Source organism: Xenopus tropicalis, chromosome 5, assembly GCF_000004195.4.
Source record: "Xenopus tropicalis strain Nigerian chromosome 5, UCB_Xtro_10.0, whole genome shotgun sequence".
NCBI lineage: Eukaryota > Metazoa > Chordata > Amphibia > Anura > Pipidae > Xenopus > Xenopus tropicalis.
Genome location: NC_030681.2, coordinates 129,931,944 through 129,955,642, shown reverse-complemented (window position 1 = coordinate 129,955,642; position 23,699 = coordinate 129,931,944). Strand labels below are relative to the sequence as shown.

General features: G+C 40.3%; 1 protein-coding gene across 1 annotated transcript; it reads right to left on the bottom strand.

Moving 5' to 3' along the window:
- Positions 1-351: 351 nt before the first annotated feature.
- On the bottom strand, positions 352-13,648 carry LOC101734993 (apolipoprotein L3-like). The gene is made up of 3 exons (XM_031902746.1): positions 13,634-13,648; positions 1,618-1,674; positions 352-1,498 (listed from the first exon to the last, which is right to left on the bottom strand). The coding sequence occupies exons 1-3, from the start codon at positions 13,646-13,648 to the stop codon at positions 743-745; spliced, it is 828 nt and encodes a 275-aa protein (XP_031758606.1). The 3' UTR covers positions 352-742.
- Positions 13,649-23,699: the final 10,051 nt, after the last annotated feature.

Genomic DNA, 23,699 nt, shown 5'->3' with positions numbered 1-23,699 from the left:
TGCACACCTGAGAAGGAAGTAAAAGAGCCTCAAGTAACAATGAAAAAGTGGAGTTGGAATGACAAGGCCAAATATGTAACTTGGGTTCTGATACTCTGGGCTCGGCACATTCACTGGGACACTGTAGGCTGTGTATAAAATACCCTCCATTTACATAATCGTGCAAATGTACAGTCTTAAAGAGCTAAAACACATCGAAGACCAAAATGCATTACTGTAAATCATAGTGCCCACCAGATCAATGCACCTCATTGAAAATGTGTCAAATTCCCATCCTCCCTGAGATCCAGTTTGGTAAGTACCTTTCCCAAAAGTTCTAAAAATAAGAGCAGAATTAATGATTCTGTGATTGTAAATTTATTGAGTCTCCTTTAATCAATGCAATCACCAAATTGAGTAAGAAAACAATTTAAAAAATTGAGATGGAACATAAGATTAAACAATATACATATATATATATATATATATATACTATATTTAAGGTTCCTCTAGGGTGGCAGAGCTGTAATGATTGCTACATGACTTAAACTAGACAAGCACACTTAATTAAATTTACTGTAGGATCAGTATGTAATTAAAGAGAATTTAACCCAAACTGTTTGTAAAACTTCTGTAATTTACTGATCTTTAAAAATGGAAAATCAAAATTGTGCACATTATTGTGGATATAGGAGTCTTGCCTGACCACTGCATTATCTGTGTTTCAAACATTACTTGTCAGTTAAATATGATATCAAAAATATTATATGGATAAAAAACAATTTTGCACTTCACGCGCAGCAGCTTGTATCTTTACAAACTCGGTCTCCAGCTCATCAGCAACATCTCGGATTTGTTTTGCCTGCTCAGCTTTAGCCCCGTCTTTCAGATCTTTTGCTCCCTTTGCAACAAATGCAATGTCCACAAATATAAACAGTGCTGTTAAGACTCCAGATACAGCTGCTGCGGCCTTGGCTCCCTGAGCTGCTACCTGTGCTGCTCTTGCAGCAGTAGTTGATACAGTGGCCAGCTGAGCCAGCCGTGCTATCTCAACTGCGGCAAAGACTCCTCTTACACTGACTCTCGCAATATCAGCATCTTTCACACCCATCTGCCTTTTCATGTCCTCAATGTCATTATTAATGGATTCCAGAAGTTTTTCTAACTGTTCTATGTCCAACTGGACTGTCTGTATAATCTTCTCTACTCTCTTGCCCTTCTTGCGTATATTAGCAGTATCTGCGATAGAAGATGCAGCCCCAGTGATTCCCCCAGCAGTAGCAACTCCCACACCGGCCATAGCCACAGGCAGAGATGCTCCAAAGGTAACAGGAGCCAAAGCAAGGCCCGCAATGGTGGTGATTCCACCCACTATCCCAACTGAGCTTCCGAAGACGCTGGCTATGGTGGCATTCTTGTGAAATGTATCAATGCCATCTGCAATGGTGCGAAGTTCTCTAACGCATTTCTCTACCGATTTTAGCAACTTTGCCTGGACCACCCCGAGTTCTTTAAGAAGCTGCCCAAACAGAGAGTGAGAAATAGAGAGAGATCATAGTTATTTTAGTTATTTTTTTTTTACTCCTATATGTCGAAATTGCAGTATATGAGAAATATTTGCAATTCAATATGACCAACCTTCTCTTTCCAGTCTTTGCAAAGCATTTTGAAAGTTTCATTTTCCTGAAAAGAAGACTGTGGACAAGAACAACAGAATATTCAATTGATTAAGATTATTTTATAAAATGAATAATGTACCCACCATTGTAAAATATAAAAATATAGTTTCTAATGCCAACAGACTATTGCTGCACAAATATGGCAGCTTCCTCATAGAGAAACATAGGGGGATCAGATAGGTAATGTAAAGGTTTTGAGCAAATACTTTTATTGCAAAATTATAAATAGTAAGGGAAGTTTGAGAACAAACTTCATGTTGGGTTGAAAAATGTGAAGTCACTAAATGAAATCTGATCTGTTGTTGGCTCCGCCCACTTTTTCTAACCTTGGATCACAGTTATATAGTAAAAACCACTGACCCTGGTATTAATAGTGTCTGAATGGCAGCAATGTAAATTTCCCTACTGAAAGTCAATGAGTGACATCTGATTAGTGGCTGGTGGCTCCTCCCATTTTCTCTAAACTAATAAAATTCAATGGATGAATTCTGATTGGCTGTTAGTGGCCCAACCCACTTTTCCTATTTCTGAACTGCAGTCTCCCAGTGACCAACTTTGCAAAAATTGTGAGACTGACAGCATTTTACACTTCCCCATTGAAAGTAAATGTGATTGGCTGTTGGTGGCTTCGCCCACTTTTTTCTAAATACCCAGTGACTAACTTTGGAAAGTTTAACAACCCTGGAATTAATACTTAAATATTGGCATTAATTTAAATATAAACCAATGAAATTTAATGGGTGGAGATGGATTGGCTGTTGGTGGGTCCGCCCATTTGTCCTAACCCTGAATACGTAGTCAACCAGTGACTGACTGTGCAAAGTTTGGGAACCCTAACATAAATAGTGTGAGAAAGGCAGCATTTTAAATTTAAACCACAAAAATTCAATAGGTGAAGTCTGATTGGCTGTTGGTGACTCCACCCACTTTTTCTACCTCTGAACCGCAGTTACCAGGTGACTAGCTCTGCAAAGTTTGGAGACCTTAGTATTAATATTTAAAGAATGGCAGCAGTTTAAATTTAAACATATGAAGTCTATAGGTGAAATCTGATTGGCTGTTATTGACCCCGCCCATTTTTCCTAAACTTGTGACAAAGTGTGCAAAGTTTGGGGACCCTGACATTAAACATGTGAGAATGGCAGCAGTTAAAATTTCCCAACTAAAACCAATGAAAGAAATGTGATTGGCTTTTGGCGTCTCCGCCCACTTTTTGTAACCTGAGTACGTAGTCACCCAGTGACTGACTATGCAAAGTTTGTGAACCCTGGCATCAAACCAATAAAATTCAATAGGTAAAATCTGATTGGCTGTTGGTGGCCCCGCCCACTTACCAAAACTAAAACTGCAGTCCCCTAGTGACCAACTGTGTAAAGTTTGGGGACCCTGGTGTTAGTACTGAGAGAATGGCAGCAGGTTGGATTTCCCCATTGAAAGTCAATAGATAAAATCTGATTGGATGTTGGAGGCTCCGCCCACTTTTTCAGTCCCCTAGTGACCAACTGTGAAAAGTTTGGGGACCCTGGTGTTAATTCTGTGAGAATGGCAGCAGGTTGGATTTCCCCATTGAAAGTCAATATGTAAAATCTGATTGGCTGATGCACACTTTTGGGCATCCAACAATCATCATATTTTTAAACTTGATTGACTGTTGTTGGCCCCTCCCACTTTGGGGTCATCCAACAAATGTTGCTGTTTCTTTCGGGGTGACCCCATGATTATGTACTCAAGTTTGGGGGGTGTAGCTTCAAAGCTGTAAGTGCGGCAGCAGTTTGAAAATCTTCCCTGTCAAAGTCAATGGGAAAATTGGGGGGTTCGGAGCGGCGCCACAAAAAGACGGGGGGCGGGATCGCTTAGAAAAGCACAAGCAACCTGCTCCGCTATAGGGCGAAGAAGTGTGGGGAGTTTGGGTGTTGTACCCCTAAAACTGTAGGAGGAGTAGCGTTTAGAAAATGGGGGGGGGGCGCTAAGAAGAAGAAGCGGAAGAATAAGCTGAAGTGGAAGAACAGTATGTTGGGGTTTTCAACTCAAACATAACAATGGTATGATAGATGTAAAAAAAGATTTAATTTCTGGTGTCGCTATCTCTTTAATCATCTTGGCCAACAGGGGTGATTTTTATTCTATTTTACTTTGTGTTTTTTAAGACACAGTAAAGCACTGAATTTTCTTGTTCTTGATGCACGCTCAGAAACCAATAGAATAGAGGGCTGCATTTAGAACTGGCAAAAATGCACTTACGTGCATTTAAAAAACACATATAAACGCATTTTTACTGCCTCTCTTGAAAAAAAATACAAGAGAATGAGGATATTTGATGGCAGATAGCAGGGATGTTCTATATATACTGCACTGATGCATTTTACTGTGTGAGTAGGTTTTAGTCAAAACGCGTTGCTCTCCCCTGCTAATCTCCATGTAATATTGCCCTTATGACAAATCCTCAACAATATGGCTATACAACCAAGCAAAGGCAAGTCACTGGTCATGTAAGCAGTGTTGTAACTAGAAGTCGCTAGGGCCCACAGCAACTCTTTAGGGCCCCACAGACATATGACAAAAGCAATTTACTTTATACACATAAGTGCTCCAGTTGGGCTTCACACTTGCTAGGTCAGCTGTCTTTAATACCAAGTTATATCAAATTAGACGACTACTTCAACCAACTCATTACATTAGTGTCTAATTAACTGAGCAAAAAATAGAGAATAATTTGTGCCTTTGGTAAAGCTTTTTAGCAAAACGCATGTCAGGGCATTGAGGAGTCTTTTAAAATACTTTTTATAAGCGCTCTATTTTTTACTTAATTAATTAGACGCTGATGGGTAATGAGTTGGGTGAAGTGGGCGTCTAACTTGGTAGTTAAATTTAATTGATTTTTTTTAAGGGTGCAGTTGTACTGACCCCTTTCTCTTTCTCCTTGATATTTTATCTTATTGCTGTTTTTCCTCCATGATCCATGAGGTTTGCTTTTTTTTAGGGTAGCCTAGCTCTCTGTATAAGTGACAGGCAAGGTCAATTTAGAGACCTTGGCTACTTGGCTCTTGCTTTTCTTTGCTTTGTGGTATCCCAGGGCTTACATATCTCCACATCTTGTACCTATTTTCCTTTTCCTTCTGCAAATTTTATCAAGGTTTTTCATAATAATAATCTAGGAGGTCACTAATTTAATTATTCACAAATTGGTTATTTAAGCACTGCATTTTAAGATCAATGAATTAGTTAATATACTGTGATTCATTTTATAAGAGGAATTTAGAACTGATCAAATACAGCACTGTGGCACAAGCACTTTATACTAGCACTTTTTAAAGTTGTTTTTAAGTCAGATTAATTGTGGGTTTGCAGTTGTGCATTATTTAAGCACATACACTTTATAATTAAGGGGCACTGGTCACTTTCCTAGATTGGTTAATGAATTATATATACCTGATTAGAGTTGCAATCAAGGCTACGAAGGGAAAACTTTTAATATTGTACTTCTAAAATTAAGGGGCTTGTCTTTTTCTTTAGGTTTGTCAATTTAGAATCAGCTAGTTATCACCTTCTACATGTGGTTGGCCACCTGGTTCCTATGCAGTAGCGTCTGTATCTCTGCACTGCCTTATACTGTATAGGCTCTGCCGGTGGACTTGGAACCGCCTGCTGGCTGGTCCTGTTATCTATATAACCATTTACATTAATAAAATTACTCTTTTTTTATCTCGTTATAGACTGGTCCAATTGTCATATTGGAGTAAGGAAAACATTTTCCCCCCTCTTAAGAGGCTTCAGAGGTTTTTTTTTGCTTCCTCTGGATCAACAAGCAGTTAGGCAGGTTTAATATAGACATAAAAGGTTATGGACATGTGTCTTTTTTCAACCTAACTTACTATGATACTATGTCTAAACTAAGGCTAATTCCACATGGGGCTGATTCTCAGTCTGTATGATCCAGCTCTGTCCCCTGGTTTATGCTTTTAGCTAAATTCCTGGTACTATGCACATCTAACTTACCTTGTATGACCTGGCCCATTTCACTAATCTCTCTGCCTTACTGAGCTTCGATGCTGTCACGCCAACCACTGCTGATTAATACACAGAGCAGTCACTGTAAGCATGGGGCTGTGATTCCTCACGCTCTCAACCCCACTCTGGGATTCAATACGTATCTCAGTCTCAATCTAAAGTTGTGTATAAGTATTCTATGCCACCAGCCCCGCCCAACGGTATCTAACTTGCATGAAATTAAAAGCAGGGTGGTAGGTGGTATGCAGCTATATGCTGACCCAAATGAAGCACTGGTATAATGTCAACTTATATGGCTCACCATAGTAGCAGGCTTTGTTCTTCAGATATGTTTTTCTCTTACCTGTTACAAACACAAAACATAGAATACAAACATTGTTACATTGTGATCAAAATATATAATAATTTAATAATTTCACTGAACCAGATTTTTGCTACAGCAGGGTCCCATGGTCAAACTTAAAGCTATCAGTGGAGATGATTGGAAAGCATTGTAAGTTTGACAGACTGGGAAAAATATGGACATTACAAATAGTAATATCACATCATTAGTGGCATAATAAGTTGCCCCTGACCCACCAAAAATGCAGGCAGTATTACAGTGGCAAAATACACAGGCCTTAGAAAGCAGGCAGTCAAGAAAACTGAAAACCTGGAAAAGAATCGGAAGTTGGATGTGCAGAAAACCTCAAACTGTTGTGGGTGATTGTTACCCGAAAGTTTAGGGTCAGGGACAGCTACTAGCTAAACTGGAAGATTCACTTTTGTCATAAAAAGATTTTGCTTGCAATGTAACTGACTTATTGTTATTTACCTGACCTTAAGACATGAAACAATGTAATGATGGAACCTCAAGATTAATAAAAAATGTTATTGATAAAAAAAAAAAAAGATTTTGCTGTGGAGCAAAGTCATTTTTGGAGCACCACTTTTTTCTAGTCTGCACTGTTTGAAGGGGAATTGTTTTTGCATACACTTTGCGTTTTTTGTCCCGTTAAAATATTGTACCAGTTTGGTGAAATGCAGAATTTCACAGCAAATCCACGCCTGGTCAAAAAATTCACTCATTACTACTTTTTATGATAATATTAATTTAAATGCGCAGCTACTATAAATGCAGAACAGGCATCAGATAAAAACCATTTACAAAACAGCACAAAGAACCAGAGACTTAAATGAGGAATACAACAATCTATATCTGAGTGCAGCACTTACCAAGAAACCTAGAGCACAGCAGAACTGCAGAACTCACTGATCCGTTTCGCTTACAGAGGACCATCCTGTAACCAGACTCCCCTTTATACAGTACCCCATATACGCTCCACCTCTTTATGTCACACCTTTCTTTTTCTATTTCTTCTCCTTTTCAAAGTTGAAACAGAAAGTAGGAGATTACAGCAAAAAAATACATTAATCAGACCACATTATCATGACAAAATACTGACTGCATATGTTGCTCTGCTAAAGAGAGTAAAAATGTGAGAAGCCAAAGAGAACTAAGCGCTCTGGCAGACGGGGAGATTAGTCGCCCGTGACAAGGGAGATTTGTTGCGGGCAACTAATCTCCCCGTAATGCCATCCCACCAGCGAAAATGTAAATCGCCGGTGGGATGGCATAAGCGGTTCCGCAATTTCCTCGAGGCGATTTACATTCTTTTACATTCTATTTCTGAATTCATTTTGACCTCTACAATGCTGAAATCTTCTCCAGCCTTCAAGAAAACTGTTTTTTATATAAGGGGGCCTGGGGTGTCAGAAATCATTGCCTCTCACAGTATTTAATTAATTGTGGCTAAAGTTCTCACTGCTTCTCAATGTATTTAATGCATTCAGGCCTAAAGTTCCCACTGCTTTTCACTGTATGTAATGTATTTGTGGTGCCACTACCCAATGTCTCTCAATTCATTTATTGTATTTGTGGTGTTCCTTCTTGTCTATTACTGTATAATGTAAGGAGTTATTGTTCATAGATGTCAATGTACCATTATTTGCAAGTGCATGCTGTGTGTATATATTTATATCTCTGTTACTGTACAAGCTAACTGGCGCTACTGGCACTTATGGGGCAGTTATGGGACAGTGTATTTAAGCTGGCACAGAAATGCCTGAAGCCCTCTAAATTACTGTGAGGCAGTATAGGCAGTTTTGCCTGTTTACCACTTGCTAAAATTCAGGACAGTGCCACAGTGCTATTGCCAATGGAGGCACTATTAGTTCAGGCAGCTGAATCCAGTACCAGAAAGCTGAAAACTTGTTACCTGCATATTGTTCTGCTCATAAACTGCTGGGGGGGAGGGAGGGGGGTGATATCACTCAACTTGCAGTGCTGCAGTAAAGAGAGACTTATCAGAGCACACGTCACATGTCCATGGGCACCTGGGAATAATATATATAAATACAATGTTTTCCTGTGACAGTATTCCTTTAATGACTGTAACCCCCCTCCTTTTCACACCCGTGTCCCACTAGGTTCTCTACCATAGCCAGCAGCCCTGAGACAAATTTGTCTTTAACTCGCTTCTGAGGTGTGTAATCCTGAAAGTCTATATGATTGTTAAGGCCCTTGAAAATATCCCTGGGCTCTGACAAAGGAGGGCTGTACTTTACTGAAGTTCAGTTCGTACTCTTGGTTGCTTTTCCTGAAGTTTACATACTGTGTGCCTTTCTGGAGTAAGAAGAATGCACTCAGTAGCCTTGACCCTCTAGCTTAACTCATGCTGGCAAAAAGCCACTCCTGATAACTTAAAGAGCCAAAATTCCAATTCTTAAATTAGAATTTTGGCTTTTCTAGTGCAGGGAGTGCTATTGTGCTTCCTGCACCAACAATTCGGCCCCCCTCCGGCAAGAAAAAATGAAGCGAGGGGACGTCTCAACTCGGCCGCCTCAGGGTGCCTAGGACCTCTGAGGTAGAACTGTATATAATGCATTTCTGTGTATCAGCTAAATCGAAGTACAGTTTGTATTATCCACTGTTCAAACTAAGATGGCAGAGCAGCTGCAAACATACTTCACACTGTTGCTAACCTGACAGATTCAGAAGTAAAAACACTAACTGAATAATACTCAAGTCTCTTCCATGGCCTGGGAAAACTAGTACACTTGCATTTATACATTTATACAGTTGCACAAGTGCACAGACAACTTAATTTCCATTTATGAAAAACAAATAGAGAAAGAACTTCAGTGCCTAGAAGAACAAGACATCATTAAAACAGTTTCAGGCGCATCGAATGGTTTTATTTTATAAAGACCCAAGCAAGGTCCAACTCTACATTTGACTCCTAAATGTGGCTATAAAAAGAAAGTGCCACATTTCTTCAACTGTCAGTGACATAATTCATTAACTAAATGGAGCAACCTTATTCTTTAAACTGGATCTCAACAAAGGCTATCACCAACTGGAATTCAACCCTGAATTTAGATACATAACTACATTTTCAACACATGTTCGTCTTCTTAACTGTCTGAGGAGAACTCTCCATCACCAAGGATTATCTTATTCTTAGTGAGACTAAACTTGTATGGATCATTGTAAACATTGCTTACAAAGGCCATGTTGAAACTGTTAGCACAAAAAAGCTCCTGAAGGAAAATGTTTGGTTCCCCGCCAGTGTGTTGAGAACACAATAAAACACTGTTCTGCATGCCAGCTGGTAACCAACTCTCCAAGCCTGAATCGCTACAAATGTTTCCACTTCCAAGTGTTTGGAATGAAATGGCAATAGATATTTATGGTCCACTACCTAGCAATCAGTATATCCTTGTTGTCATGGATGAATATTCAAGATACTCAGAAATGTCATTTATTTCATCTACTTCAGCTGTCAGTGTACTATCCTCTCTGGACAGTCTTTCTGGTATACCTTGGGTAGTTAAGACAGAAAACAGACCTCCATTTAATGGACATACCTTTCAAATTTTTGCTAGATACCATGGATTAAAAAACAGGAAAATAACCCCATGCTGGCCACGGGCCAATAGAATTGTTTAGAGAAACATGAGCTTTCTAGGTAAATGAGTTAAGACTCTTCTACAACTACTCAACCACAAAGAGACTCACATGGAAGAACCACCAATTTATGAAATAAAGAGAAATAAAACTCTGCAAATTAAGGAACCCAAAATGCCTCACACTTCATGATGGTTCCCTTTCCATTGGGTACATCTGAGACAAAGAAAGGAGCATCAGGCAGAAGAACAATTACCTAGAGCAGTGCTTTCCAACTTTTGCAGTATCAAGGGCTGGAATGGAGGGCAGGTAATGGAAGTCAGCATTGACTGCTCCCAGTTTTTAAACCACAACCACTTTAAGCCATCCTCATGCTACAAGTATTTTTAAGACCATACCCACATTATTGATGGTAGACACTGCAAAAGATAGTTAAAGGGGACCTGTCACCCAGACATGAAAAGCTGTATAATAAAAGTCCTTTTCAAATTAAACATGAAACCAAAATTCATTTTTATAATAACACATCCAAACCCATTATAAATGCATTTAAAAATCCCAGCTGTCAATCATATATTGCTTGCCCCGCCTCTATGCCTTAGGCATAGAGGCGGGGCAGACAATTACTTGAACTTTCCATTCAGCACTCACATTCCCCCTCCCTTCTCACCATCTAATGGTGTAGCCAGTGCATGGACCTGGGCATCTGGTCCCCCATTCTGGCACAAACACAAGATTTTGGTGTGATAAAAAGCTTGCCTTAATAACAGTGTCCACAAAATGGCAGCTGCCTGCTTGCTGTAATTGTATATTCCCAAGACTGAAGGAAACAAGATTTATATCATTTATATAGTATGTGAAGTTAATTTTGCTTAACAAACACAATAGAAAAGACATTGGAATTATTTCTTAGGGTGACAGGTCCCCTTTAACACATAATTCAGAAAGTATCAACATCAAATTACATCAACCCACAAAATTAAATGATACCGACCTCCAAACATTGAATGGCACATTAATCATACCCCCCAACTGTCCCGCTTTCCGCAGGACAGTCCCAGTTTTGATAGCGCATCCCGCTGTCCCGGATAGTTCCATGAATGTCCTGCATTTCCGTAATAAATTACGGAAATGCGGAACATTCATTGACTTATCCGGGACAGCGCGATGCGCTGGCGCTCCTTCTTCCCCAGTGGATCCTCTGTGTATGCGGCTCCTTGTGCGGCGGTGACAGGCCCTTTTATAAGGTTGCGCCCGTGCGTAATGACGTCACACGTACCCAGGGGCGCAACCTTATAAAAGGGCCTGTCACCGCCGAACAAGGAGCCGCATGCACAGAGGAGCCGCTGACTAAGAAGAAGGGAGCGCTGTGTATGGGAGGGACTGTCTCTATTGGGGGCACTGTGTATGGGGGGGACTGTGTAAGGGGGGGACTGTCTCAATTGGGGGCACTGTGTATGGGAGGGAGTGTCTCAATTGGGGGCACTGTGTATGGGGGGACTGTCTCAATTGGGGGCACTGTGTATGGGGGGACTGTCTCAATTGGGGGCACTGTGTATGGGGGGACTGTCTCAATTGGGGCACTGTGTATGGGGGGACTGTCTCAATTGGGGGCACTGTGTATGGGGGGAACTGTCTCAATTGGGGGCACTGTGTATGGGGGGGTACTGTCTCAATTGGGAGCACTGTGTATGGGGGGGACTGTCTCAATTGGGGACACTGTGTATGGGGGGCACTGTCTCAATTGGGGGCACTGTGTATGGGGGGTACTGTCTCAATTGGGGGTACTGTGTATGGGGGGTACTGTCTATGGGGGCAGTTGGGGGCACTGCGTATGGGGAGTACTGTGTATGGGGGCACTTTCTATGGAGGGTTACTGTCTATGGGGGCACTTTCTATGGGGGTTAATGTCTATGGGGCACTTTCTATGGGGGAAATTGGGGGAACTGTGTATGGGGGCACTTTGTATGGGTGGTACTGTCTTTTAGGCTATTGGGGGTGCTGTGTTTTCCTTAGGTAGTACAGTATGAGGGTATATCACATTTGCGTCTGATCCTGCCATTTCAACTATACAAAAGGAGTATTTTTTAAAAAAAAAATGGATGGGTGTGGTAATTGGGGCATGGCCACAAAAGTGGGCATGGTCAAAAAATTGCGCTGTGCGCACCAAATCTTTTTGTCCCTCTTTTCATTTTTCAAATGTTGGGAGGTATGCATTATTCCAAACCATTAAATGGTACTGACCCCCAAAATAAATGACACAGTTCAATCCATTATCAAATGGCATTGATCAGCCCCATATTAAATAGCAAAGAAATGCCCAGCATCACTGACCCCCAAAAAATAGCAACAGAAACCCCAAGCATGTGGAAAATCATAGGGACCCTCAACATCAACTTACAGATGCTAATAATAAATAATAATAAATCTGCTTAATTCCACTCTTATGCTATTGATTTTATTGGACAATCTGTTATGTTAATGTTGGAGTTTATGCATGTTAAAAAATGGGGGAATTATGTAGTATCTGCATTATTATATTATAACTTTAAGGCTGTGAGTTAGGTTAGGTCAGGCTTGGACTGGTCCACCGAGACACTGGGAAAAGTCCCAGTGGGTCCAGCCTTGGTGGGTCCTGACCCTTCTATCACTGTCCACTGCAAATTAGGCCACCCCCAACCTGACCCTTCAGTGCCCTGACCCACCCCCAGTCACAAGCTTGCCACCTCTCCCCACAATATATACTTTCCCTTAAGTGTCCTCCGAGTCTGAAGCCAGTGATGAGGGATGACATTACTTGCACTGGAGTCTTGTGTGTGGGAGACAAAGGAGTTGGCTTGTAAGGGAGGGAGCGACTGCCAGTGGAGACTTTCTTAGTTCCTTACTATTACTTCTAGTACATCATTTTGCTTGCTTTTGGCTGACCAGCTAAAAGTGACATTGAAGCACTAATCAATGTAAATTTAGTTAACAAACAAATGGAAAAAATAAGGAATAATCGCTTGGTCATAATGAGGTTAATTGAGGTAAATCATTCAGCATATTGCAAAACTGGGCCTTGCCTACAGAGGAAAAGCTAAAGCTGCACAGGCCTTACTAGAGTTGGTTCTGCTTCTTAGTAAATATGAAAGAGGTAGTGACACTAAGTGAGGAACAAAAAAGGCAACATCCTGAAAGAAAAGGAAGAGGTGGTCTGGTTACATTTTTAAGTAAAAACTACAATATTTAACATATTATTATTCTCATGGGAATTATGGGAAAGCAAAGAATTAGCCAAGAGGTTACAGATGCAGTAAAATTTAATGTGAAAATGGACAGCTCTCAGGATGAGACCCAGCTAGACATGCACTCATTGGACACCAGAACAGTGTTATTATTATTTATTATGATTATGTGTAGATTCACATGAAACACGTCAGGATTAATAAATAAAGCTGTTTGAACCTCGACCGCTATTCTTGTGTCCAATGAGTGCGTGTCTAGCTGGGTCTTGGATTAGTGATTTTCCCCTCAATTTGCGGGTGTGGGGCACTGCATCCGAACTGCCAAAGTGAAGCGGCGAGGAACTGCATATCTTTTAATCACAGAAATTAATCTAAGCTTGTTGGCTAATCAGACGGAGAGAAAGGTCTAAGTGACAGGCTCGGGGTATGTTTGGCCTTTTAGAGAAGACTGCTTGTTTTTTCTCGGGATTCCAACAAGAGGCTGTCTGTGTTGACAGAGCAAGTCTATTCCCTGTGTCAAAGGTAGGAAAAACTATCAAGACTAAAATAAATTGGTGAAATAAGCCAAGAACACTCACAATTTTTGGCTCATGCTCTGACCAGTAGAAAGAGTTGTACAGCACACTCATTTACTGTCTAGAGCACATTTCTTTGTCCAACCAGTTTCACAGCAAAGTGGTCAGTGAGGCCAAATACTTAATTTATGGTTGGACAAGATATGAAACATTGCTTGTTTTATTTCTATTCACGCAGATTTTTTAAATGTTCACACCTGTATCAGATTATCTCCAAACCAGAGGGCTGGACATCCTGCAAGCTTGGAGAATGGTTGAAATGGCTAAATGCCAGTTTCAGAAACCAGAGACCATCATTTCCAAAGCTTGAAACTCTGGTAAATGCTTTTATTGAAAAGATAGACAGTGCCCTTGATGAAATGTCTGTCAGTGCTGAGGTAGAAAAGAGCCTTTCCACTGCAAGGAAAAAAAGGATGCCTGGAGAGTTGGCTAAAGATGATCCACTGAAAGGATTTGAGGTCCACACATACCATGCAGTCATAGATCAGGCTGTGGGTAGTATTGACAAGAAATTCTCTAAAAATGAAAAACTCATTCAAGATATTGCCTTTCGGTAACATCAGGGAAGAGGACATTCCAGCAGAAACCTTCAATACAGTTGCTGTTTTGGCTGGTGTGGATCCTTATTAGTTAAAATCTGAGCTTTTGAACTTTAAAGACAACAATCCTCTACTAAAAAAAAAGCCAGCCTTCCTCAAACAGTCACTATAGACCAAGGATCCCCAACCTTTCTTACTTGCAAGCCACAGTCAAATGTAAAATGACTTGGGGAGAAACACAAGCACCATAAAAGTTCATGGAGGTGCCAAATAAGGGCTAAGATTGGCTATTAGGCAGTCTCTATGCACACTATCAGCTTACAGGGGGCTTTATTTGGTAGGAAATCTTGTTTTTATTCAACCAAAACTTGCCCTCAAGTCAGAAATTCAAAAATAACTCCCTGGTTTGGGGGCACTGAGAGCAACATCCAAGGGGTTGGGGAGTAACGAAAGTTGTTGTTTTGTTTTTTTTATAGGTGACTAGGAGTTATACTCATTTATACTGTATGGGCAGTGATTTAACTATATTTCCTATTGTACAAGTTTAATAACATTCAGTAATGTTTTTTTCAGTAATGAGGTTATTTATTAAGCAGTCTCTATAATAATTTTATGTGTCTTTTATTTTCATATAAATAAAAATGTTTACTTTAGTATGCATGGTCTTTTGTGAGTAAATGGGGGGCCCTTGAGATTAAGTTCTCTGGGGGGCCCAGGTGCCTTAGTCCGACACTGGGTTAGGTAGAGAGGCATGAACATTAGCAGAAGAAGGGATGGGAACTGTACAGCAGCTGGATACAGAATTGTACCATATTATCACTGTTCTAAAAGGATAATAATTGAAACATCAGCAGTGAGACTTTTACTAAACAGAATTTCAAATACAGGTAAGTCATGGTTTGCAATGAGGATGGATAGAAAATAGTTGGCTTTTTTCTGTGTTGTCCTTCAGAAAAACACGTTTTTTCCCAGTAAAACATACATATAAATTGAACTACAGCGATACGGCGAAGGAAGGAGCAGCATCCACTATGTGATGATCGATTGATCGAGCCTAGCCTTCTTTCTGTATAGGAAGAAGTCAGGCTAGGCTCGATCAATCGATCGTTGCATAGTGGTTGCTGCTCCTTCCTTCGCCGTATCGCCATAGTTCAATTGACAAGAAGCCAAGTTTTAGCAGGTATTTTCTATTAAAGCATTCAAAATACTAAGGGGTTTGCAGGATAGGGCAGTTATTGGTGCAGGGTAGAATAGCTTTTTCACAAAATTTTAGTGTTACTTTTCCTTTAGCTGAGGGAAACCAGGCGAAAACCAAAGGGAAAATGAGTAAGGTGCCTATGAGTAAGTGTGCTTGCGCAAAAAATGCATCAGGCGTGATGTTTTTAATGGATTAATAAAGGGGATATCCTGTTGTCCGTTGTGCTTAGCCGGAACACTCCTCTCCTGTAGAGTAGCCGGCAACACAATATAGAAAATCCAGTAGCACACCAATTTAGTGATAAAGGGTGATGGTGTTTATTTAGTCCATATACATACAGTATGTCTAATGACACATTATGGCCCCAGGGTATGAACAGGGAATACACCTCTGCCATGTTCATCCACATGTTAGTATATACAGTACATATGTAATATGTCTATGAAGATTCTCATTCATCCAGGTCATGATATACAGTATCTAGTAGAATTAAGTCTAAAACAACTGGACTTTTCTGAGTTTTTCTTGAAAACGTTTCACCACTCATCCGAGTGGTGGTGAAACGTTTTCAAGAAAAACTCAGAAAAGTCCAGTTGTTTTAGACTTAATTCTACTAGATACAGTACATATGTATTGAATTGTTCTTTATTGTTATGTGTTTCTAATATGGTGTTTCCTTTATTAACAGATTGACATTGAACACCCTGAGTGTGACCCACAGGCTCTGCATATACAAATGTGTCTCAGGAACAGTGCTGAGTGCAATATGCAGCCAGTGTTTGCTATACGTCTCAGGTATGTCCCATCTCTCCAATGATGTAATGAAGTTTATTTGTATCACCTATTTTCTACCCACAGATATGCAATCTTTTTTTTTTTTTTTTTAAAGGGGGGGGAGGGACACTATAATGGACATTGATCAATGCTGGACTTTAAGTTTGGACTTTGTGATGTCATCACTTAGAAAGGGGTGTGTTTAGTGACCCCTCCCCTCACCCATCCTTTTTTTGTCACATTATGTATATTTAACACCAGGCTTGATAAAAGCCCCAGGGGGCCCAAAATGGTTCCTTTTAGACGTATTTATATGGGCTAAATAAATACCTTCACATTTTATCACTAATTTGGTGTGCTTCTGGATTTTCTTTACAGTCGGAGATTGAGTCTTGTTCTGGTTAAAGGTGGTTTGTGTTGGAGCGCTAGTGTTTCATGACTTAAGTTGGAGTCAATTAAGTTGATTCTGTTTTCATTTTATAGGTATTTCTGTAGGTTTTCACATTCTTGGAATTAGCATTCTGGTTGCGGTGAGTATCTGCAGTTGAGGGGGCTATAACTGTAAATCGTGATTGAGTAGAGTAGTTAATGGGAGCTTAAAGAAGAAGGTTTGATCACTGGGGGGGGGGGCAAAATGTTAGACACCCCCCAGTGATTGTAATCATTTACCTAATACCCCGGGCCAATGCTCCTGTTAGCAGAAAACTTCACCAGTCTGGGGTCCCTACGAGCATTCCTCTTCCTTCTTCTGTCTTTGCACTGCTTGTGCATGCCCACTAGAGTGAAAACTTGTAGGTTTTGTACCATTTGTACTGTATTTTTCTTTCATTTGCATATGGTTAGTGCATTTGGAATATTTGAGAGCAAATTTGCTGCTTAAATCCATTGAGGTAGAGAAAAGGGACGCATGTAGTGCTTGTTCCCTTTTTGGTATGTAATTTGGTTTTTTTAGTGGTTGGTTATCTGATATAACCTTGTAGATTTTCAATTGGCCTTTCTTTGACCCAGCTTTATGAAAGCAAAAATATTTCAAGAAGTGTGCCACGAGTCACGTCTCAGAAACGGAGCTAAAAGGTGTCTTATTTGATAATTATGATAATATTCCCATAAGTTCTGTTTAATTAAATTGTATTGGTTCTGTGATCATATGATTTTAAGGTATTGTTGGTCGCTATTTTATTCAACTCATGTGATTCACAGTTTTTACAGAAAGATTAGGGATCATTGCCTCTAAGACCTTAATAGTTGTCTGTTTAGTGGGGAATTTGTAGGTATAAGGGGTCATTTACAACCCGGGCAGAAGTTCAAGAGCACTTGTACCCCCAGGGTTGTTGCCAGATTAAAAATCCAGCACTTCATGCAGAGTGTCTAGAGATACAGCCCAGGCCTATCCTACAAGGCCCCAATATGGGCTGCACCTCCTTCCACACCCTTTCATGTCTGAATGACACGCAAGTTAGGGGCAGAAGAAGATGATCCTTATGTGCCTCCCCCCATCTGCTCCTTTAGAATCAAGCATGGCATAACACTGGTCTGTGTGCTCTGAAATAAAGCAAAGAGGTCTGTAAGGATACTTACCCTGCTGCAGTGACGTCAGTCCCCGTCCAGCGTCTTCCAGTGCGTAGGCATGTACATTGCCATAGTGATGTCCATCTGCGTGCTGGCGCAATTTCGTCACAACGTGATGCGTCTTTGCACAGCGCGTCTTTATGTGGTGCGTCAGGACGCAGGCAAATTGGTGCCAAAAGACAAGCTATTTAAAGCGGTTTGTAGTACTGATCAGTGCCTGGTTATCGTGGTTATCCTGAAGCCTAGCTGTTATTTCCTGTTGTTCTCTGCTGCTGACTTCTGCCTGTCGACCTTGAATCCTTGCTGCCTCTGCCTGATCCTGAATCTGACCCTACGCTGCCTGCCCTTGACCCAGAACTGCCTGACTACGCTTTTGCCTTTTCCTTCAGTACCTCATTTTGGTTAGTCGCTCAGGCTTCTCTCCACTCCTGTCCTCACCCTGGGAGGCTTTGTGTTTGAGCCGTTTGTGTGACGATAACATTGTTCTGTCTTAACCCTAGCTAGTGAGTCTCGGTGACCCCGACTACTAAGCGACCTGGTAAGCCTGACAAGGTCTGCCACTATTTGCACAATATCAAGACACCCCTCCAGTGCTGACTGCTGCCTTTTTTTGCATTTGCAGGCTGTGTGGGACATTGTGAATGAGTCCTTCAGTCTTTATTCTTCACTTGGTGCCAGGCACTTAGTGCTGCTGTGGGATCCTGAAGTTTGGGACCATTAAAATTATATACAGTAGTTGGACCATATTCTGTTTTATGTGGAGCCAATGTGTTTTAATAGTGGGGAGGTTCCAAATAGCCATCTGTTCAAGAACAGTAGGTTTGTAAAAAGTCTCTATATTGGGAGTACCAACATATTTATTATGTGCCTGTTATTCTAAATATTTGCATTTTATACATTTGTTTTTAACCCTTCCAATGACGTTGAAAGTTTTTTGTACTTGAGTAAGGAAAGTTTTTGGTACAGTTGGTGGTGTCCTGAAAAGGTAGAGTAGTTTTGGTAGGGATATCATTTTAATTGTTGCCATTCTGCCTAAACTTAAGATATGTAGTGGGCTCTACCTTTAAGTTGTGTTTGTATGCACATGATAGCATTTCGATTTATAAGTTTTTGTTGTTGTGTATGTGCTATTAATAGAGTTACAAAATTCAGAACTGCTGGTATGCCCAATGGGAGGTTCCAATTTAATCACATATTAGGCTTTAATCACAATGGGGAATCCCCTCTCCAAGGCTGTGACTTCCACACTGGGTGCTGACACAAATCAGAGTCACATCATTTCTATGAAAAGTGCTATGGGGTTAAACAGTTAAAAGTCCTGGTAGTATATAGTGTTCCAAAATTACACAATATAGGTAATAGGGTTAAAGTGGACCTGTCACCCAGACATAAAAAGCTGTATAAAAAAGTCCCTTTCAAATTAAACATGAAACCCAAATTCATTTCGATATTTACACATCCAAACCCATTATAAAGGCATTTAAAAATCACAGCTGTCAATCATATATTGCTTGCCCCGCCTCTATGCCTTAGGCATAGAGGCGGGGCAGACAATAACTTTAGCTTTCCGTTCAGCACTGCACATCTCACTTTTACCCTCCCTCCTCATCATCTAACTGTGTAGCCAGTGCATGGGCCTGGGCATCAGGTCCCCCATTCTGGCACAGAAACAAGATTTTGGCATGATACAAAGCTTGCCTTAATAACAGTGTCCACAAAATGGCAGCTGCCTGCTTGCTGTGATTGAGTAATTCCAAGATGGAAAAAAACAAGATTTATATTATTTATAAAGTTTATTTTGCTCAACTAAGAATATAGAAAATAATTTGGAGTTATTTCTTAGGGTTACAGGTCCGCTTTAAGGAGTTATTATAAAAGGAGGCAAGGTGGATAAATCATATGCATACTCTGGAACCCCACGGCCTGAACCAAGAATGGATATAAAAGGACTTTCCTTAACAAGATACAGATAATTCAGGGAGGGTTGTTTATTATTTACAACCCTCTCAATGACTAATTGCCCATAGATGTATTGTATGCATGGTCTCAAATCAGTTTTTGATCAGGGTTTCCTTATTTATTGAATGCATAGACAAATAGACGGACATTTATGAGTTGCATACTGGGCAGGTATTATGTATTAGATAAGAACATATAAGCGCTTATGCTTGTGTTACAGATAGAAGTATATTTTATGCTACATGCTACTGTCCTCTTTATCTCTGACTCATGTTCAACATTAGTGCCTTTATGCAGACTTTTCACCTTTTACAAGAAAGACAGTATCAATGACTAGGCCCAGTACTACAAATGCCTGGCAAGTGCTGCTGCTTGGGCTGAACACACTGCTACCTGGAATTTAGAGAAACTAAACCTAGCACTAGAATTAGAAGCAAATTTAATTTGGATAAACTGAAAACAGTTTTAAATGCATTTGAGCCTGAACTTGTACTTTCTTAGTTGAAAAATGAACTCCCCTTCTTTAAGGACCGTAAGAAATAGTTAGTTAATTTGGAATATTCAGAAGAGTTTTTACCTAACAGGGATTTTAATGTTTCCAGCTCCATGTGAAGATACACAGTGTGCAATATGTTGCAACAATTCTACACATTTTTTCATATATTTCTTGAAAGGGTCCATTTGTTCCAGAATGGCAATCTGTTCTTAGGGAAATCATAGATATTTTATAGAGGTATCAATGTTGGGTAATTTGTATCAATAAATGGTGATATTAAACTAAATGCTCTAAAATACAAGGCCCTGCATTATTTTGCAATATACACCTGTCACAAAGCAGGACAAGGTAAGATTGCAGCCTCTGGCATTTATTTTGAATGGGGCAAAAAAACTCTGCAAATCTCCCTGTGTGATTCACATTCTTTATTTGAAAAGGCAATGAAACCCCTGCTGGAATTAAGTCTTATATCCCATTGTAAGAGTTTTTCAAAGCAAATGTGCACTGGAAGCAAAGATTGCCTGGTACCATTTGAAGCTATTGCCTGTCTGAAAGAATTTACCCATCTGCCTGTCTATCCCTCCGCCATCTGCAATATCTGCACACTGGTACATCCTTTACTGATTGCTTACATATTACCTTCCCACAAGGTTGTCAGTGCAAGAAGCACTACCCTTGCCCCTCACCCAGCCTATATCTCTTGCTGCTGCTCAGTGGGGATGTCTCACATTCCTACTCTCACTAGATACAAACTCTTAGCTCTGCCTTGTCACAGACGTGCTTACCAGGAACATTTGATCCAGATTCCTCTCTCTTCTTCCCTCCCATTCAGCTGTGTTCTCAGGAAAGCCAACTCTATTTGCAATAAGATGCAGGAAAAGGTGATGTACCATGTTAGCCAGTCCAAAATGTTTACAGGGTAACCCTTTTGAAATAAAAAATAACAAAAGTGGTATAAAGGTGATAACTTATTGGCTAACTAAGATAATCATAGCAAGCTTTCAGAACATTTTAGTTCCTTTTTCAAGCTGATTTGCAATAAGCTAACAGCCATCCAGTATCTATTTTATACCACACTCTCAACCTGCTAGCTCTCACTGAAACATGGCTCACATCCACAGATACACTGCAGCATTCACATATGGAGGCCTCTCATTCACCCACAGCCCTAGAACTGGTAATAGGCAGGGTGGGACTAAACACTGTTTTTCTTTCACAGAAGTTATTTTCTTTACTAAGGATACTAAGGGAAAGTTCTGAATGTTCAGCCCCAATAAAGACAACACTGCTTCCAGACTAACCTCTGAAGTGTCTAAAGAATAAAGGATTTTGCAAAATCCACAGTACCTGAGTTTTTGTCTTTTGAATTCAGGTCTGTTTGAGAGCTGCTTTTTCTTTTAGCTACAGGTTTATTATCTCAGTTTTACCCAAAGCATACTTTTTGGGAATTGCTGTCAGGCTGGCTTCTCTTAAGGTGTGCAAGACAGCCCTTAACCGGTCCAGATGTTCTTTGCTAAGTTTTACTTTAAACAACAACATCATCAACATAGGCAGCAGTGTAACCTACACAAGGACAAAGCACATAATCCATGAGCATCTGGAAGGTTGTAGGGCTCCATGTAGGTAAAATGGCATCATGGTAAATTGGTATAAACCAAAGGGAGTTGCAAAGGCAGTTTTAGGTTTAGAATTTTCCTCAAGAGGAATCTGCCAATAGTCCTTTGTAAAGTGTATGGTCAAAATATAAGATGCCTAGCCCAAGGAGTCTAGTATTTTGTCCATCTGTGGCACTGAAATTAGGCACTGCAATAACCTTGTGCAATTCTTCAAATAATCGACCCACCTGGCTTAGGGACCAGAACTATGGGGCTACACCAGTCATGGTTAGACCCATTAATAACCCCTAATTCTCAGAACTCCCTGGGAATAATCATCTGATAAAACATAAGATCTGGCAGAAATGCTTTGCCAGATCTTATGTTTTATCAGATGATTATTCCCAGGGAGTTCTGAGAATACATCTGTATACTGTAATATTAGAGTCAGCAAATCATTTTTCTGTGTTATCATGAGCTGTTGTGGGACTTCCTGGACCACAAGGAGAAGAAAGGGGAGCAATCTGTCCCAGGTTTTCTTTGCACAATCTACACATTTTCTTGACAAAATTTATTTGAACCACTCAGTTTGGCCACCTTAATGGATAAACATGACGTCCTCTTTTAAAAGACCCCTATAATGTACCAGGATGGTTTTTTAACCAATAACTAGATCCTTTTTATTTATCCACATGGTTTCCCTACTCTAGCAGCTCTGTAATGGATCTGCACAACTTTATTTCCCCGTCACATCTTGGAAAGAATCAGTTTTGGTGCCTGCCATGTTAAATTTAGAAATTGGTGGCCAGCAGAATTGGCAAGCATCAATTTCTCCATTCTGCTAGTCACTAACCCACTCAGTGCACCCACTCACAGCCCCTTGCATGCCAACATCACCTGACACCCTGATGGATGGCTGCTTGTCATAAGAACAAGAAATGGACATGGTCACTCATGTACTGTATACTCAGTGAAAAAAAAGAAGCCAATCACTGACAATGAAAGGGAAGCCCCACCAAATGAGCTCCAAGCTAGCACTGTGTATTAGTGGCTAACTGTACATTTAACATCTATTACAAGCTGCAAAATTAGTTCTGTGTCCAACTGCTAGAGAAGCGTGCAACTCCCTTTGATTAAACATCAACAAAGTGTGCATAACCTTTTCCAGATAAAGAAGCAGCTTCTCTACACAACAACTTTACCCCTGTATTATACCTGTATACCTGTAGCACCTGTATAATATAAGCAGCATAAGTAGTGGGTGAGCAAAATAGTAGGATTCTGGACTGTATGTTTTGAACTTGATAAAAGGTTGTACTTTGTATCTGAAATGTTAGTCAGCTGGGCAACTTGCCATGTAAAATGTGTATGAAGCCATACTGAGCAGTGCTTGGAGTTGATGGTAACACTGACATTCTTTACCTTGCCTGAGTTTGTCATATACGGCAACACAATAGTATCTCATTTGGGGGGGGGGGGGGGGGGGGTTATGTATCACAGTTTTGGCCAAGCAGCAATTCTGTTTTTTCTAGTGCTATTCTCTATGAACTAATAGTTGTGCGCTGCTGTTTGGGAAAGAACTTTAGGTGTCAGTACAGAACTGGATAAATACTGGAATTAGCCTTGGGCTCTGCACATTTACTGCTTGGGAGTAGGCTGTGTATCAGTACTACATGGGCAGTGATGGAAAATGTTTTCTAAATTGCCAGTAGTAGTTGCTGAAACCAAAGTAGCGCTAAATTGCTTTGAAGTCACAGAGTGGGCACATTCAAGGACCTTACAGTTCTTTGCAGGGTCTACAAACCAGCATTTTCTCAGCTTGACACAATGCTAGCTTTTGCTAAGGTATAGCAACTCCTTATAATAAAATACCACCCATTTACATAATCAGAAATATTCCATGCAAATATACAGTCTTTAAGAGCTAATATTCATCAAAGGAGAATTAAAGTTTAAATCCATGGGGAGTGCCAAAATGTTAGGCACCCCCAGTGATTAAAATCAAAATCACTTACTTGATACCATGATACCCTGCAGAAGATCCTCATCTCCATCTTCTCAAGATTCTTCCATCTTCTTTTGTTTTTCATGTGAAAGCTGAACATTTCTCTCTAGTGTCCATGTGCATGCCCGTGCCCCAGTGAAAAGAAGATAG

Bases quoted from the DNA above. Each gene is read 5' to 3' on its own strand.
- LOC101734993 (XM_031902746.1), bottom strand. The intron at 1,499-1,617 runs GTTGGTCATATT...CTGTTTGGGCAG, and splicing joins GCAAAGACTGGAAAGAGAAG to CTTCTTAAAGAACTCGGGGT.